The 19,265-nt window shown below is 39.3% G+C and overlaps 1 protein-coding gene across 21 annotated transcripts in view; it reads right to left on the reverse strand.

The window, feature by feature from the left end:
- MAGI1 (membrane associated guanylate kinase, WW and PDZ domain containing 1) overlaps positions 1–19,265 on the reverse strand; it is a 711,509-nt gene that overhangs the window by 156,114 nt on the left and 536,130 nt on the right. For all 21 annotated transcript variants that reach the window (XM_078152122.1, XM_078152126.1, XM_078152128.1 and 18 more), the window contains exon 3: positions 667–786. In XM_078152122.1, the coding sequence (XP_078008248.1) occupies positions 667–786 (120 nt within the window). The remainder of the gene's footprint in view (positions 1–666; positions 787–19,265) is intronic.

The following is a 19,265-nucleotide window of genomic DNA, read 5'->3' on the forward strand; positions in this document are numbered from 1 at the left end:
GGGGATGATTTGGCTTCACTTGGTTTCTCATCAAAGCTTTCTGTAAATGAGATTTTCCCTCCACCTACCTCTTGCTGTTTAATGAGGCCAGTAAGTTAATAAGATCAGCTAAATAAACTATCATTTTTAGAACAGAAGTGTGTGGGGACAAACACAAGCTAGTAATTCATTAACCACTGAGAGACATTGCTCAGGCAATACACACATACACACACATACATACATACTTATATATGTATATGTAAATATATGTGTGCATATATATACACACATTTGTACATACACACACATGTACTTATACACGTATGTGTAAATGTGCGTGTACACACAAGCCATGTGCTAATCAGACAATTAAAAAATACCAAATAACAATCATGCCATATCATTGCTCTCAAAGTTCATTAGGAAAAAGAAATGTAGGTCAGACGTGAGATTAGGATTCTTAGGAAATAAAATAAATTTTGAAATACAAGGAGACTTCTATACAAAGTCACTTTGGGTACATAAATACAATTTTGCTACTTTGATGAAAATAAGTCCCCATTTTGAAAGAAATACTGAGTGCAAATAGATAAAGAAAAGCAAAAGCTTGAGAAGCAAGTCATCTTGCAGAGGGGCTAAGCCCAGGCTGCTTCCACCTGCTCATCCTTCGGCAGATCACCTTACCTTCATATGTGCCAACTTCCAAGAGGGTCCCACTCTGCTCAAGATCCAGGAACTCTTTGACCGTCAGAAAATTGTAATCCACCCCAGGCACTTCTCCTTCTCTTGGAGGCCGGGTTGTGCCTGTAGCAGAAAGACCACAGTATAAAATGGCACCATTTAACTCAAAATGGAGGGCCACAAACCCCAGACACAGGAACAAACTCTAGCTTCCACATGGAGACTTCCAAATGTAGCCATTTCCATTCAGCATCATGGCTCCCCCTTCTACCATCCCCACCACCACTACCTATGTCTTCTACTTCCTGGGTCCATGACACTGAAAATAGGAGCTATTAAAGAAAAAGCCAAACCACTGTGTTTTTGATGTTTGGAGAGTTAGAGATGGGGAGGGGGGAGGAGGGAGGGGCAGGCATTGGTTTAAGCTTAAGCAAAACAGAGAACAATCAGCTTTTCAAACTCTTGGCAACATCCAGAGATAACCCACCAGCTCAAGACCTAAAGATTTGGCATTTCTATAACAGCACAACAAAGGTCTGCTCAAATACACTTTCAAGACTTGGTCCAAGGCAGCAGCCCTTTCAAACATAAGCTCCCTGAGGGCAGGAACTATACCACCTCCCCAACATCCAGCACAGTGCCTAGCCCATAGTAAGTGCTTGACAAATTCTTGGTTGATCACATTTAAGGAAACTGAACAAAGGCTGGGTGGAAAAAATGTCTGACAGAGAGCAACACTGTCATAAAGGGTCTCTGAGTTACCATCTTGATTGTAAAGAACATTTTAAGGGACACAGAATCTAAACAAAATGAAAGAAGCTAAGCGGGGCTGAACACCATATTTTTTCTCCAAAACCAATCTCCTCTCAGGAGTAAGTCTTTACTTCTCTCTGGATACTAAAGGTAGCACTCTCCTTCATCTAGAGATAAGCAGCTTTTAGGCTTTCTTTAAAAGTCATTCAGCTTGGGTCCTGGGCTGAGAAACAAAATCCTTTAGATAAATTCCAACTATGTTCTTAGAAATAACTTTCATACTGAGATTCCAGAGAATGGAATGTGTGTTTACATTTGATACATTTAAAAAGAAAAAAAAATGTTAATCTTTAAATGGTGCCTACTCTATGGGGACAGAAAGGGAAAGCCAACATGCATTCATTAAGCATTTGCCATGTGCCAGGCAATGCGCTGAACTCTACATGCAGTATTTCACTGTGCCTGCAAATGCTACCTGTTAGAGAGGACATGAAGAATCAGAAGAGTGGACCCTGCCTTCAAGAATTCCAGTCCATTTAGAGAAATAAAGACTGACACTGCTAGAAAGACCCTTGCTCTACTCTCTACCTCCCACTGTAGTACACAGTGGGAGAAAATAGTATAAAAACACTGGATGTGGGGTCACATGATAGAAGCTTGTCTCATTTCAGTTATTCACCACCTCCTGTATGACCTTCGAAGACATGGCATCCCTGGGCATCTTCATCAACACAGGCGATGTCCTTGTATTTGCCCTTCTCCTCCCCCAAAACACACTAGTCTTAAAAGAAGCTAGAATATTCTTGGCTCTCTACTTTCACTTCTATGCTCACCCTCTGCCGCCATCTTGTAGCATCCTTTCCTCCTCTGAAAGGCATTCTCTTAAACCTATTGACTCTGTTCAGATCCTGGTGCTGTTGAGTTCCAATCCCAAGATCATTCTCCTTCTTCTTTCAAGAAGTCCAGTTTGAAGATTATTGGTCTCCTCTCCAACCCTTAAATAGGAGTCTTAAACATTCACATCTATTCTCCCTCAAATGCCCTACCCTACTGGTATCTCAATTTCCTATTAAATTGCATGACTACTACTTCACCTCAGCTACACAGAATAATTAACTGTGTGACCCTGGACAAGTCACTTAACTTCCAACTGCCTCAGTTTTTCTCCATTGTAAAATAAGCATAATAATCACACCTGCCTCCCAGGGTTTTGCTGTGAGGACCAAATGAGATAATATTTGTAAAGCACTTAGCACAGGGCATGGCACAGAGTAGGTATTTAATAAATGTTTATTACCTTTACAGATCAGAAAACTGAAGCCCAAGGAGGTTAATTGATGCCTAAGGTGATATAGATCTCCCAGCTTCAAGTCCAATACTCTTTTATTATATATAAGTTTTCACATTGAAGGAACTCACTCAAGGTTATGAACAGAAGGCATTAGGGTCCATACTGGAACGCAGATATTCCAACACCTGCTACAGAATTCTTTTTACACCAGGTTCAAATCAGTGAGGATACACATGGGAACATCAGAAACAAATCAACCACTGCGTCTGAATATATGTGCTTTGCAAACCTTAAAGGGCTGACTGCTAGTGATTTTAAAAACTTCAAACATAAGAGAAATGATTAATATGTACAAAAAAAGAGATCAGCGAGGAGAAAGTAACCGTATGCACAAATTTTATGCTGTTGCAAACAATTAGAAAAAAAGTGGGCATCTATGAGTTGGAAAATGGCTGAACATTACGTGATTTATGAGTTAATGAAATATCGTTGTACCATAAGCAATGATGTCAGGTTAGATTCAGAGAAACCTGGGAGGAAAGATTTGCTTGAACTGAAGCAGAGCGAAGTAGAAACAACCAAGAGGACAAGTTACACAACAAAAAGTGTAAAAGAAAATGGTTCTCAAAGTCTTAAGAACTAGAATCAACAGAACAAGTAATCGTGACCCCAGAGGAGCAATGTATGCTTCCTACCCTGGCACAGAGGTGATGAGGGGATGGACTAACAGAGAGAGTAAGACATACCTCTTCAGACAGGGCCAATGGATGGATGTTTTGCATTATTATACTTTTCTGTTACAGAGGCAAGTTTTTCTTTTTGGGGGAGAGTGGCTCAGTGGGAAGAATGGGAATTAATGAAAATGACGCTAATAAAAATGAGGAACAGAAAAAAGAGCATTGATGAATTAATTTTGAAAACTCAACAGAAGGGAGTAGAAACAAGTTCAGAAGTGGACACAGATAAGCAGGCCAGGGTTGGGAAATTTGAAACAAAGGAACAAAGAAGCTTTATGTGGTAGAGATTCGTGGCTTCATATGCAGTCCTTTTGTTGTTGTTCTTTGAAAAAGGAAATGCTCACTACATCAAGTTTATTAAATTCATAATAATAAAAAGAAATTGTAAAAAATTGTTTTAAGAAATGGATAATATGTTTGTCTACTGGTGTATGCTAGGTCTTTCTGGAGATCAGGGATACAATCTTTTCCAACACAAATTCCATGACAATGAATGCCAATACTGGTGCCATCCCTACAAAGAAAATTTTTGCATAGTGAAAATATTTCCAAACTTTATCTGAGTGACAGAAGCCTAATTAGAAAAGAGAAAGAGCTGAAAGTCTGCGATGGAATGGTGACATGATGAACCTTCTTAAAGTCAGCTATAAAAATAATTAGCCCACATATGTTCTACAACGTGTGTGGCACACTGGAGTTAATATGAAACATAGAATTATATTTCTTCTTCTCCTTCTTTTCCTCTTTTTTGTTTGTTTTTTAAAAAGAAAAATGCTGTTGCCGTTTTTTTTCTAAGACTTATTCAATAACAGGCAAAGTTTATAGTTGATCAGTCTCAAGGAGATTTCTGACATTATTATCAACTATTTTTCTGGAATGGCATAATTTAAAGAGTTTACTGGTAGCAGAAATATATTTTAATGTGTTACTAATTATGATGGAATCACATCATATTATCACATTATATGTCACATATATCATATTATATCATATCACTAAATATGGTATAATAATTATAATAATGACACGACGATAATAACACGATAAGGAGACACCTGGTAAGCACAGATCTAGAGTTAGAAGGAATTTCCAAGGCCATCTAGTTCATCTCCCTATGTTACAGATGATAGAACTGAAGCCTAGGGAACTTAAATGACTTGCCTACAGCTAGTAATTATCAGATTGTGAGATTTGAAGTCCTCTGACCCCAAAGTCAACACTCTAGCCACTGTATGTGAAGTACTTAGGAAATCTCCAGCTACTATATTAATGCCAAACACTGTCTCCTCTGTCTTTAATTCCAACTGTACGAGATAGATGAGGGGACCAAGATTTAGGAAGACCTGAGTTCAGCTTCTTCCTCAGATACTTACTAGCTCTGTGACCTGGGGCAATTTACCCAACCACTCTGAGCCTGTTTCCTCCTGTAAAATGGCATAAGAGTTTCTTCTTCATGGAGTTAATAATAATTTTGTTATTATAGTTAATTACACTACAATTAGTGACATTATAATATAGTACTACTAACTACTATTACTACTGCTACTACTACTACTACTACCACTACTACTACTACTACTACTACTACTATGACTACTACTACTACCACCACCACCACCACCACTACCACCACTACTACTACTGCTGCTGTTACTACTGCTGCTGCTGCTACTCTTCCATTATCTTTTGGGAAAGCATGGCAAGTGGAAAGAGCTCTAGATCTAGACTCAGAGATTTAACTTCTTAGAAACCATGTGGTCACCTTTAGGAGTCTCAGTTTCCTCATCTGTAAAATGAGCGCATGGACTAGAGTCCTCCAAGGTGCCTTGTAGCTCTAAGTGTATAATCCTATAAGGGTGGTTGTAAGAATAAAATGAAATAACGTATGTCAATTGCTTTGCAAACCTTAAGACTTTATGTCAGTGTGAGTGAGAAGCTAAATGTCAGCTATTAGTAGAGAGGCACCTTAGTACAGAGAGTGCTGGACTTGGGAATTAGGAACGTTTTAGTTGACATCTTTCATTAGACAGTTACTCGTTCAATTAGTCACGTCTGATTCTTCGTGACCCCATTTGGGTTTCTCTTGGCAAAGATACTGAAGTGGTCTGTCATTTTCTTCTCTAACTCATTTTACAGATGAGGAAACTGAGGCAAACAGGGTGGAGTGACTTGCCTATGGCCACACATCTAATAAGTGTCTGAGGCTGGCTTTGTACTCAGGTTCTCCTGACTCTGGTCTGGTGCTCTATCCACTGAACCACCTAGCTGCTCCTTAGAGACTTACTAGGTAAGCAGTACCAGTACTACTACTAGTAAGTAGCATAACTGCTCTGCACTCTGGTTCCCTCATCTGCAAAATGAGGCTAGTCATTTGCAAATCTTAAAAGCCTAGTAGCCAGATGACAGCTAGTATTACCATCATTATTATGTTTGTATTATAAAGGATCATAGATTGTTTTCTGGACCTTAAAATCCATCTAGTCTAATGCTCTCCATTTCACAGGGATGGCAAATGAGATTCAATAAAGTGAACTGACTTCTTCAAAGTCACAAAGGTAATGAAGCATTAGAGATGGGATTCGAACCCAGGACTGATTCCAGAGCCAGAATTCATTCCTCAGTACCGTGAGACTTAATTTTGTTTTGACTTGGTTTAATTTTTCAAAGAACTGCATGGTCAGATGCAATGGTCAACACTGGTACTACGTCTTGGGAGTTAAAGCCCCCACTTAACAAATTGGTAACTTACAAAAGTAAAAATTGTCATATGATATCAGTTGCAATTATGCCATCACACAGTTTTGTTTAACTCGCTTCTGAAGAATGTCCTTCGGAAGGGGGAGTTGTTTGGGTGCTGATTGGGAAGAGCCTGTTGTGTGAAAACAGAGTCTGTCAATATAAAGAAATGAAATGTGTAAAAATAGAATGAATGGAAAGACAAAAAAAGCATTCCATGGAATAATTAAGGATGAGCTAGTTATCGGCTCAGAGACCAGTAAATGTCTTCAAAAATGCTTGTGGAGGAGGAAAGGAAAAGCAAGCTAACGTTTTTGTCCTTTCTGGTATTTCGACCATGAGCCGAGGGGGGCGAAAGAGGGAAAAGAGCCACCCCAAACAACTGCAGGGCTTATTACCCAGGCAAAACCTTCCCATGTTGTTGTCTCGCAAAAGGATTACTCTCAGATGTTTGTTCTGTTATCCTCCGAAAAAACCGCCTTCAGTCTGAACCAATGTCACCAAGCTTCATTCAATGAGGCGATAAGGAGGGAAAGGGGAGAGAAGGCCCGCCTTCTCCTTTCTTGTAGCAGAATGACAAGCTGCCGGCTGGACACACGCCTGGCAGATGGCATTTCAAAGGGCTTTCATGAGCCATCTGGGATGTGTACAATTATTACAAACCACACTTACAACAAAGCCAGAAGGGTTACTTCCTGACAGAAAGGAGAAGTAAAACAAATTCTATTTCTCTTCTCGGGGACACAGCATTAAAAATCACCAGCCTCTTACAAATGGAGATTTTATACAATCTCACAGCAGCCTTCTACTTGTTTAGCTAGAGATTTGGCCACTGATATCCTGGAGCTCTTAGCTGATAAACACAGGCATAAAAATATCACACAGTATGGAGAGCTCTGCCGTGATTAAATCAAATACATTATGGGAGAGAAATCAGATTCCCAAAGAATAGACTTTTTTTTAAAAAAACACATCTCATCCTGTGTTAGATGCTGTACTCTTAAATACTTCTAGGCTTCCACATTACTCACAAAAAATTTTACAATAGGCCTAGTTGTACTTATATGGTAACTGGTCCCCTCCCTCCATTCCTTTTCAGTTTACACTTAAAAGCTTTCTTATATAGCATCATCAATGTAGTGCACAAAGGGACCTCGGAGGCCATTAGTCCAACCTCTTCTTTTATCAGTGAGGAGACTGAGGCCCAGGGATGTTTGGTGACTTGCCCCGAAATCACAGAGATAATACATGCCAGAGGTAGAATTTGAACCCTTCCATATGCGTTACTCTGAGATATTCTTGTTTTTCTCCTGAAAGGTATTTGTTGTGGGAAACTGCAAATGCTTCCTTGAAAAAGGTTGAGTTTTACTGGATATCTTGCCTTGAATATTAAACAACTCTTTGTACCCAAAGTACAGAACTGTTAACCCAAATGCAATTTAAAAAATGATTACCTGCCAAAGGTCATGGTTAAGTCAGGAAACTAATGGTAAAATTAACTGCTCATTCCTTTGGCCACCCTTAGAAGCCATGGAAGAGCTCAGCACAAGAAAGAAGGCCAGGAGGGGTTAGGGGCCAAGAGGGGAGGAAAGACTGTAGTTCTTTTTACACCTGATTCTTTAAAATCAAAAGCTCAATTTCAGAAGAGGAGCTCATTTATTTTCACGCCATGGCTCCACTGAAATAAATCTCAAGGTATCAAATCTGCTTGTAAGGAAGCAGTGTGACCACAGACAAGTCCCTCAACCCTTCTGAGACTCAGTTTCCTCAAATTTAGAATAAGGAGGTTGGACTAGTTGACTTGAGAGAGCACCCAATGCCATAGAAGATATGGCAGAATTAGGATTTGAACTCAAGACCTTGGACCCTAAATTTAGTGCCCTTTTCCACTATATCAATCTTTCAAAGGCAAGATTTGAACCCAGGTCCTCTAGTCTTCAAAGACCAGCTCTATATTTACAGGGCTGTGAGGCTCAAATGTGACAATGTATATCAAACACTTTGTAAGCCTTAACACACTACAGAGGTCCATCAAATATGATGATGACGATGATGATGATGGTTGTATGGGGGAGCTGTGAATAGGGCTGGTGTGGGAGAGCCCAATGTAAACACAGAGCTTCTGAAGGACTGGTAGATATCTTGCTTTCACTTGACAGCAATTCAACTAAACAACTTGAGCTCTGCCCTCTTATACAGCTGGGTCTGAATTAATAATGTCAGAAAAGGTTAAAAGGGCCAGGGGTGAGTGGTTACTTGCTTCCTGTGTACACTTTAAGGTTCATAAACTATGAATTCATTTGGTTAGAAGCGGCCCACGTGGACGAAAAGGCACCAAGTGACCTTGCCTGTTTCAAAACTCCACCAGCAATGATTCTACATACTGGTCATTCCCAGTACTCATTCACTCCTTCCTTGCATTACAGACATTATCCTAAGACAGGTCACATATGGATACAAGAGAAAGCTTCCTGGCAGATTGAAAACAGCTACCCATTCAGCATTCATGTTCAAACTGTTCCTATTACTGTTTGATTACCTACAAGTCATCTATGCAGAGTAAGCCATAAGTGAAAGTCTGAAGAACCCTATGGCCAGATTGTTAATAGGTGAATCAAAGGCTCTCTATCACCTTACCATTCTACTAGGACCTCCAATTAACAGGGTAATAGTCGTCAGCAGTTTACTGTTAAATGAATCAGATTCTTTCTTATTGCAGTGTAATGTCATTGCAAATGGAACTTTGAGAAGTCAGCTTTACCTCAATTACCTTGGTGTCAAAAGAAACTATCCCTCTTCTTGCAAAACAACTGTTGGAGTAGCCTCTCAGTCAATTTCTCTTTCCAGGATATCACAGTCATAACAGAGACAAAATGAGCCTTCAATAAATGCTTATTATTTGACTGGTGATCAGGCTACTATTCATTTTACTTTGTGATTTATCTGGCACACAAAAAAATGCTGTACCTTAAACACAAAATCTCCATTGGAATGAGTTAGGTCCTCTTTGGTATCACGGCATTTTTGCAAGAATATGTGTTAATTGTTTTAAATTAAATTTTTTTTTTTTGCCCGGGCAATATGTTTAAATAAAAACTGCCTGTGTTTCTGATACAGATTGGCAGGTCTCCCAAAACTTGAAGTCTTAGAGTTCTGCCTAAGGTCCTTGCAGGATAAGTGATTTGCTCAGGGTCCTCTAGCCAATATATAATAGAGGCAAAATTCGAACCCAGGTTGTCCTGATTCCAAGGTTGGCCTTGGACTAGTCAATGTCCCAGGCTGTCTCTCTATGCGTAAAATAATATATTATCGAAATCCATTTCTACATTTGATGAAACATTTTCTTTACCATGGCTGGTACTTTTCTCTGTCTAAAATAACAGATGTTATACAGTGCATTAAATTTTCAAAGGGCATTTTATATATATAATATTTCGAGCCTCACAAAAATGCTTTGATATTGGTACTACAGGTATCGTCAAACATATTTTACTGATGCAGAAACTGGAACTCTGAGACCTTGTTATTTGTTCTCTGTCAGATGGCAAGGGCCAAAGGGAGGATTTGAAACCAGGTCTTACTGCTTCCGAGTGCAGCCATCTTCCCATTAGGCAATCCAGCCAAACTATGTTTAAATCACAGTCCATTGATCCCTTTTTAGCTAAATCAGTTCCCTCAAACTACGGAAAATGTCACTGTCTCTTTGGACGTTATATGCTCATATTCAGCTCACTCAGCCCCATGCTAAAGTTCTAAAGTCTAGATTACCACCAAAAGTCCTCTTACTAAGATTTTGGCAGCTTTTTTCTCCCCCCACCCCCAAATCAGGTAATCTCAGCTTTGGAACATCCAATTTTCTGGAATTATTTATTGGATTTAACCACTAAAAAAAAAATGTTGATTCTTCTTGTCAGTGGACTAAGAGTTGTTCATTGAAGTGTTAGTTCTCCAAACATCTTTTAGGTATATAAACTACTCCAAGAGACAGACCAGTAGATACTAGTTTTTCAGACTTATTTCACTTTCTTTGTCATGCCAAATTAGCTAACTTACTCATATACATATATATATATATATATATATATATATATATATATACACACACATACATATACACATATACATATATATATATATATATACACATACATACATATATATATACACACATATATATTCTATCTATATATACCTTTTGCCCGAGGTATCACTCACTTACCTCCACCCTCTTGAAATTTCCAGCTTTCTCTTACTTATATTAAGCTAATGTGAGATTTGGGGCAAGTAACTTTACTTTCTGACGCTTCATTTTCCTCATGAGGAAAATAAGGAGTTGGGACCAGTAACTTATAAGGTTCCTTTTCCTTCTAAATCTACGATCCTAGGTATGATACCAAGAGATGGGGGAGAGATGGAAAACCTACCGGATGACAAAATCAGGATAGAAAAACCATTTCAACAGTCAAGAATTGAGGGTGGTGGAGGGGACAAATTAAGATAAAATGTAATAGAGATAAACATGAAGTCTTAGACTTGAATAAAAATCAAAGTCAACTTCAAAAAGGCATGATGAGGAAAGTATGATTGGATATCAGTTCATTAAAAAAAAAAATAGGGGCAGCTAGGTCACACAGTGGATAGAGCACCGGCCTTGGAATCAGGTGGACTTGAGTTCAAATCCGGTCTCAGATCAGATACTTGACACTTACTAGCTGTGTGACCCTGAGCAACTCATAACCCCAATTGCCTTGCAAAAACAAAAACAAACAAACAAACAAAATACACAGCTAGAAGTAATAGTTGCTACCTAAAAGCACTACAACGGATATTTTGGTATCTATGAGACCTTTCTTTGTCTTTGATCTCATGTCCAATTAATCATTCAATATACATTTATTAAGGGTCAGGCACTTTGCTAGGCGTGAGATATATATATATATATATATATATATATATATATATATATATATATATATATATATAAGAAACAACCCCTGCCCTCATGGAGTTTACGTTCCATTGGATGATTGTACAGGAGTGGGATCATTGAGGCAAGGAAAAGGAACAGCTTAGTAACTTTTCTTGCAGAATCCCAAACTGATATATTCAAAATGGTTGGACATTCATGGTGCCACCAACTGTATCTAATGTTGTTCCTGTTTTTGGACGTGAAAGGGAATTTCAGCGTCCTTTTAATTTAAATGTCTTTATTAGTAGAGCATGTTCTCATATGGTCATTTATACCTTGCAATTCTTTGGAAAACTTCATGTTTTGCATTCTTTGATGAACTTTCTATAAAGGAATCACTCTTTTACTTAATCATTTTTGTCAAATTCCTCTATATCTTGGGTGTTGGGCTTTCATCAGTGATATACCTGGTCTCCACAGTAGTTAGAGCCTCCTCACCGAAAAACATTTATTTATTTTGTATACCTTTTATATGAGACCATGTCGTCTCCCCTACATAATGTAAGCTTCTTGAGGACAGGGGTTGGAGTACTGTCTCATTTTTGTCCTTTTATCTCCAGTGCCTAACGCTGTGCCTGGCATATGATATATGCTTCATAAATTCTTGCTGATTGACTCCTAGTGATTTACAGCCTGGGTACACACGTAAAAAGTGTAGGCCCTTTATTTAATCTACAACACTGTCTCAGCAGCGGTGGCAGCAGCAGCACTGGTATGGCCTTCCAATCTGATCGGGCATGCATAAAATCCAGACTACTCTAAGTTTTACCACCTGGAAGGTTCACATCTGATACCACAAATCTTCAATCAAGTCACAGGCAGCTGGATGAGGCTAGATTATCTCCAGGATTGCTAGGTTTTTATTTAATGTTCTGCTAATTGTAAAGACAGAGATGGGGGGGGTGTTAGGCTTCTACCGCATGGGGCTTCAGAAATTACTATGCTTCATAAATAATGGATCTTTTATTCAATTATAGAGTGTAAAAGTAAGCATAAGTGCAGACACAAAAGGGGGACTACCTGGGACAACAGGAGTTAACTCTTAGATGGCCAGAATTGTGACTGGCCAGATGCCTCTGGTCTGCTGGCCCCCTGCCTCTGACCATCCCCAAGCCCATTTCTCATTTAGCATCTTTCTATCCATGTTTGCCAGATAGCAGCACTGGACGCTAAATAGGTGTTGAATAATTGTTGAAAAGACCCGAGTGGCACCACTCCTAATATATTTGTCATACAGTTGGGATGAATGATTTTGAATTGGTTTTTATTTTGGGCTCTGTGAAGGTTAAAGAGCACAAGGCCTCTCTATCATTCAACTCTGCAGCTTTGAGTTCAGCTACATTTGAAGCCTGAGACTTAGTAAAGCGATCAAACTCACAGCAACTGAAAATGCAAGTGTTTCATTTATTCTTCAATCAACAAACCTCTATTAAGTGATGACTGTGTTCCAGACACTGTGTAAGTGCTGGGGTACAAAGAAAAATGTGAAAGAGTCCCTGCCCTCAAAGGGTGTACATTCTATAACGGAAATCAATATGTATAGCCAATTGGGTTATAATACTGGTGCTAAGGCAGGGGTGCTTCACTTTTGTGTTATGGACCCTTTTGGTAGTCAGTCTGGGGAAATCTGGGGATTCTTTCTCAGAATAACATTTTTGAATGCATAAAATAAAACATATAGCATCAGAAAAGGAACCAATTATATTGATACACTTAGCAACATATTTAAAACACATATACACACACCAAGGGCAAGGACACCAGGTTGAAAATCCTAGCTGGAAGGTCATTAGTGCCTCTGTTCTGAAGCACACTTTGGAAAAGGAATGCTTTAAAATTTTATTTTAATATGATAACATGAAAACTAGCCCTTCTGTTCTCCTTTGAGAGTAACCTTGGGGCTTTCTAAATAGCATATTTCCATAAACTCTGCTTTGCACATAAAAAATATTTGCATAGGTGGGCCTTCAAATGAAAACAATGGGCCTAGTTTTCATGTTATCATATAAAAATCTTTCCTTTAGCCCACTGTGATACAGATGGGGATCATTAATCCCATTTTCCTAACTCAAAATGACTGAATTAGAAATCCTGAACTGGAAGGGACCTTTAGAGGTCATCTATCATCTCCCTTACTTTACCAGAAGGAAATAGAGGACCGGAGTGGTGAAAGGGAACATTTGCCCACGGTCACTCTGAATCTGCATTGGAGCCAAGCCCTCTGATGTCAAATCTAGCATCTTCTCCCTTACGCCATTCTGGCATAGATGAATTATCCCCATTCCTGGAACCCAAGGCTTTGATGCTTCCTTCCTGTGACCTTGAAAAAGTCATTTTTATCTCTCTAGCCCTCAGTTTCCTCAACTGTAAAATCAAGCTGGACATTTAAAAGGAATAGAAGAAGAAGGTGACTGAACGGTTCCAACGATCCCTGTGTCAGCTTGAGAAGTCAATCACCTTCCCGAGGCTGCAGCATCCTCCACCATAAAACCAGGAGGCTGGACCAGATGGTCTCCGGGTTCCCTACTGGTGCTCAATCTGTGATCCAAAATCACAGGACCGCTCTGGATTCCTGGGGCTCTAAATTTATGGAGTCTACTTTTTGAAGACTAGGTCTTGAGGTCACCAAAGAAGCAGTCAAAATTTCTCATGCTTCAGTGTTTTCACATTATCACTGTGGAGATCCAGATAAAGAAAAGTCAATGGAAATATGGGCCATCCAGTCAAAGAGGATTTTACTAATGGATTAAAGGGTCATAGGAATATAGATTTGGGGTGAAAAGGGACCTTACAGGCCATTTAGTCCAATCTCCTCATTTTTAGAGATGAGGAGACTGAGACCAAGATTTTGTAAGTAATGTGACTTGCCTTGGGCTACACAGGGAGTGAGTACCAAGAGTGGAATTTGAACCCAGGTCCTGTTACTTCTGGGTCACTGGACCACAACTGTACTCAATCCTCAAAGAGAATAAGAAGAGCCTGCTAATTTAATGTCTATGGTGCAATGATCCGGGCAGTTGTCAGGATGCACACTTGGGTCATCTTTTCTTATAGAAAGCTTCTTATATAAGAAGCTGATTTGATGGATAGTTCTGACAAGGTTTCCTTCCTTTTCTCCACATAAGTCATAGAAAACACATGCCCACTGAAGACAAAAAACTGAGACTTCTTGAACTACAATTAAAACTTCCCTTCAAACAGAATTGCAACAGTACCCCAGAAAGAAAAGGCCAGTTAGGGGATAAGATTCTAACATGAGATAATTGCTTTTCCAGACAAAACTTTTAAAGATATCCCACTACTGTCAAAGGGGAATCTGTGAAGATGGGAATGCCACACACTTTAAAACAATTTTAATAAGGGTATACTTAGACACTCTACATCATAAAGGCACCATGGTTATAATGCAAAGAACAGGGGGCTGGGAATCATGATGATTTAGGTTTAATCCTTAAAATCTGGTTCAATCACTTTCCATCAGTGAGACCTTGTGAAAATTATTTTATTTGTCTGAGACTCAATTCCCTTATCTGTAAAATGGAGGTAATAATTTGGTAGAGTGTCTCCCTCAACCCCTCTAACGGTTGTTTTGGGGAAAGCCCTGTGGGAACTTCCAAGTGCTAAATAAATGGAGCTATTATTACTAAAAGGCCATCTCCTCCTTATTTATTCCTTAGAAGTGTGGCCTTGAGGACAAAGACCAGAAAGGCTTGTGTTCAAATCACACTCAGGACAAATCAAGTTAAGAAGGCTTTATTAAGTGCAGCAGCATGCTGGTAATTACTTAACAACTGCCTCTCCAAAAAAAAGGTGTATGTATGTATGTATGCATATGTATACACTCACATGTATGCATATATATGTACCTGTATTATACACACACACACACACACACATACAGCATACAACACACACTTTTAAGTTGAATGTGCATTAAGAACATTTGCACCAGAAGTCTGGACAATCAATTAAACAATGAACGAAGCCCTGATTTGTAGTGTTTGCTGATTTCTGAGGTGTAAATATCCACGCTGAAAATCTAGCAATGGAACCAATCTGAGCTGTCTCTAGCACACTGCTGGCAAGGACTAGAATATGTCCATGCACTAGCTATGTGATCATAGGCCCATCATTTCGCTCCTCAGGGCCCTAACCTACTTCTTTAAACCTGTAAGTCACAGAAGTGTTGTAGAGCTGCATCTGTGAAAGGACTTTCTACACCTTATGTTTCATATGCAGATATAATCACAGGTTCAGAGCAAAAAAAAAAATTAAATTCCTACAATTGTCTTTGGCATAACAAATGAACTTATTTCATTGGTTTCTACCAGACAATTTCAAAAGCATTCTTCATAAAAGGAAAAGTCACTGAAACACTGTCTTATTGCTTTTCAAAAATACCAAATTTCTGAAAGTCACAGTCAACATTCAGGCACATAATGAGCCAGCCTGATACCTGGCTATTTTTATTATTTTGCAGCTTCCCTTTCTGTTCTCAATCAACCGTGCCCTACAATCCTTTCATTCCATGAACTTTGTCCTAATATAGTAAGTGAATCAGGGGGAGAAGATCCCTTTTCTCTTCCTAGGATGAAACCACAATCAACTGATGAACACACACACACTGTCTCAAATTCCTGTCCATGTTTTTCTTTTTGGTCCTACACACTCAGGATGAGAGCTCTGGATCTTTGCCTCGTCCAGAAAAGTGTGGTTTTCCACGTTTTAGGGTCCCCTTACATAGGTGTGGAGGTGACTACATCCATATAAAGGTACCATCTCCATGAATAACATCATTTCATTTTGTTCTGAAGGCATGAAGAGGGGAAATGAGATGTCAGAGACTCTAGACTAATTTGGTCAGTAACACTGTAGAGGCACATAAAAGCCTGACAGTGAAAGGCTCAAGATTTCGTATATTATCCTAGTGGCAACAAGGAGCCACTGATAGGCAAGAGTTATTTCTATGGACTTAACAATATGCCCAGCAAGAAAGCCTATTTTTTTAATATGCAGCAGTGTTCAGACATAGCATTGCGTTGGATTTCCGCTGGGGGCTTGCCTAACATTCATAAGTCACTTCTCCCACACTCAGTGACATTGGCAGCATGGCAGAGACCTGAATTACAGCCTAGTAGACACTCAGGGATGATCATTATCTTATATAATGCTTGCCAATTATCACTGAAACTAATAAGTCATAATAAAAAAAATATGGATCTCGAATGAGTGGGAAATGCTCTCAGCCCAGTTGATTAACTGGTGTCACCCTTGTCCTGATCATTCCATTCTTCAATGGGAAATCATCTTCCAACATGATCAAGTGTATTTCTCCTGCCACTGTGATGGCTCATTTTGTGTTATGCATTACAGTTTCGAGATGGATGAGTCACATTAATTATTATTTTTCACTCTGACTGTTAAGCCGAATTAGGCAGCTTTTAGAGGTGAAGAGGAAAACACAATTACTAATGCTTCCAAACATTTACTTGGCAAAAATAGAAAGATAGTTTGATAGATATAGATAGATATCTTACCCAAGAGATAGATACATACATCTTCATACAGACACATACATGTATATATCACACACAGATTTATATACATATGAGATATATATATACACACACATACATATATGCATGAGTATACATACATACACACAGTTATTGATGTTGAGTTATTTCAGTTGTATCTGACTGTTCCTGACCTCATTTTAGGGTTTCCTTTGCAGAGATACTGGAATGGTTTGCCATTTCCTTCTTCAACTCATTTTACAGTTGAGGAAACTGAGGCAACCAGGGTAATTTGACTGCCCAGGGTCACACAGCTAGTAAACGTCAGGCCATATTTGAACTCACAAAGATGAGTCTTCCTAACTCCATGCCTAGCACTCTATCCACTGTGCCTTCCATATACACACAAACATATGTATACATGTCAGCAGAGAAGAAAAATTTCCTTATGAAGTGAAACAAAACACTGTGGCGTCTGCATCTTTTTATTGCTCAAGGATTGCCTATATCCTACATCTCAACAAAACAGGGCTGGAGAATATCTCTGTATGATTTTTAAAGGCAGGCCTGAGTGGCTGTTTGCTGGTTTGTTTTGGGGGTCTGGATTAATGATTTCATCAAGGTGGGGAACTGCTAATGTAAACCCCCACCCCCTTATTTCCAAATCCACCCCCACTGAGGCAGATCGGCCAAATAGAAAGAATCACAGTACACTCCTAAGAATACTGGCACTAAAGTTGGGGGGGAGGGGGGGTTCAATCCAACCTCAGATGCTTACTACCTGTGTGTAATCTTGGAACCATCACTGATTCTCAGTCCACCTCAGTTTCCTTATCTGTAAGATGTGGTGGCTGGACTAGATAGCGTCTTAGATGGCTTACAGCTATAATTCTTAGAACTTGGAAGACATCTGTGACGTAAATACTTAGAAAGCTGTGATGCCCAGGGTCACAAAGCAAGTCCCAGATTGAGCTGGGGTCTAACTGACTCAGAGGGTGGGCCTCTAGCCACTAGTTTATCTCCTGCCCCAGGCGGAGAGAGAGAGAGAGAGAGAGAGAGAGAGAGAGAGAGAGAGAGAGAGAGAGAGAGAGAGAGAGAGAGAGAGAGAGAGAGAGAGAGAGAGATTATTCAGAAAACTAGTGGGAGTAAGTTTTAATAAGAACATCATATTAAAATGAAACTTCTGACAAATACACTGTGTGGTAAAGACTATTATCAGAAATTGCATCTCTATGAAGCTCATTTTAGCTCTGGAATTATAGGAGCTGGGCACAAATCCTATCTCTGACGCCTACTAACTTTGTGACCTTCTGGGCCTCAGTTTCCTTATTGGTAAAATAACTGGGGAGGATGAGATGAGCTCTAAGCTTCCTTCAGACTCCAAAACACCGCATATCCATCATTTCCACTTTCAGAAAATTCACCTTTAATGCTGTTTATTTCAAAGACATCTACTGCATTACTTCTTTAGGTTGACAGGATTTGCCTTAGACCAAGAACGCTGACCAATGTTCTTCTGCCAGATGAAGCCTGGACTCTCTCCGTCCCCATAAACTAGACTAGCAATGAGTTCTCTGCTAAAAGCTAGCTCGTTAAATAGCATTAATAAGAAACAGCAGTTCAAAGAATGAGAGGAAGTGTATCATGGTAGAGATGGTGCCAGGCTTGGGGCTGGGGGCAGCTGGTCTCAAACACCACCTCTTATATCTTTTCTAGTCCAGCAAGCTGGTACAGCTCTCACAGCCTCAGGCTCTCCATCTGTAAAATGGACTGTAAAAATACTCAGAGTATCTACCTCACAGGGCTAGGGTGAGGCTGAAATGAGATAAGACATGGAAGAGCTTTAGTTAGTACTGTTGTTGTTATTGTTATCATCATTATTATTGTCCTTTAAAGATAAGGACACACATCAGGTGGTTCCATAAACAGTAGGTACATAGAAAGGGTCTCCTGGAGTTAATCAGATTTCCTTCAACTCCAATTGCTCTTCACTTTTCCCTATTGAGGTCCATATTTTTTCTCTGTCATCACTCGAAAGGCTGTTACTGAGCAAGGACAAATGAAGACAATCTTGGGAGGTTTTTTTTGGTTTTTGCTTTTTTTTAAAATTCTGACACTTGGGAACAATTTCCATTAATGTCATCAGTGTTCACGAACAAGAAAATGACCACTGACCTAAGAGGGGCACAGAGACCTCTCTAATGGATGGACTGCACAAAAATTCTTGCCTTCTTCATCATCTTATAGTTATTATTAGGAGTCACTAGAATTTTCTTCTCTGAAATCTTCATTTTGGCCCAGAGGGGAGGAAGGAGGTTAAAAAGTAAAAAAACTGAACTTGTGATTTCATCACCATGGGTATTCTACCCAGTAATAAAGATTTAAATCTGTCTGTGCCTGTCTATCCTCTTGTCCATGGTTGAATCAATCTAATAATAATTAATAATAATAATAATAATAATAATAATAATAATAATAATAGGAGCACAGTGGTGGTAGTAGTAGTAGTAGTAGTGGTGGTAGTGGTGGTGGTGGTGGTGGTAGTAGTAGCAGTAGCAGTAGTAGTGGTAGTAACAGTAGTAGTAGCAGCAGCAGCAGAT

Source organism: Phascolarctos cinereus, unplaced genomic scaffold (genome assembly GCF_003287225.1).
Source record: "Phascolarctos cinereus isolate Bilbo 61053 unplaced genomic scaffold, phaCin_HiC Scaffold_4;HRSCAF=312, whole genome shotgun sequence".
NCBI classification, from domain to species: Eukaryota; Metazoa; Chordata; class Mammalia; order Diprotodontia; family Phascolarctidae; genus Phascolarctos; species Phascolarctos cinereus.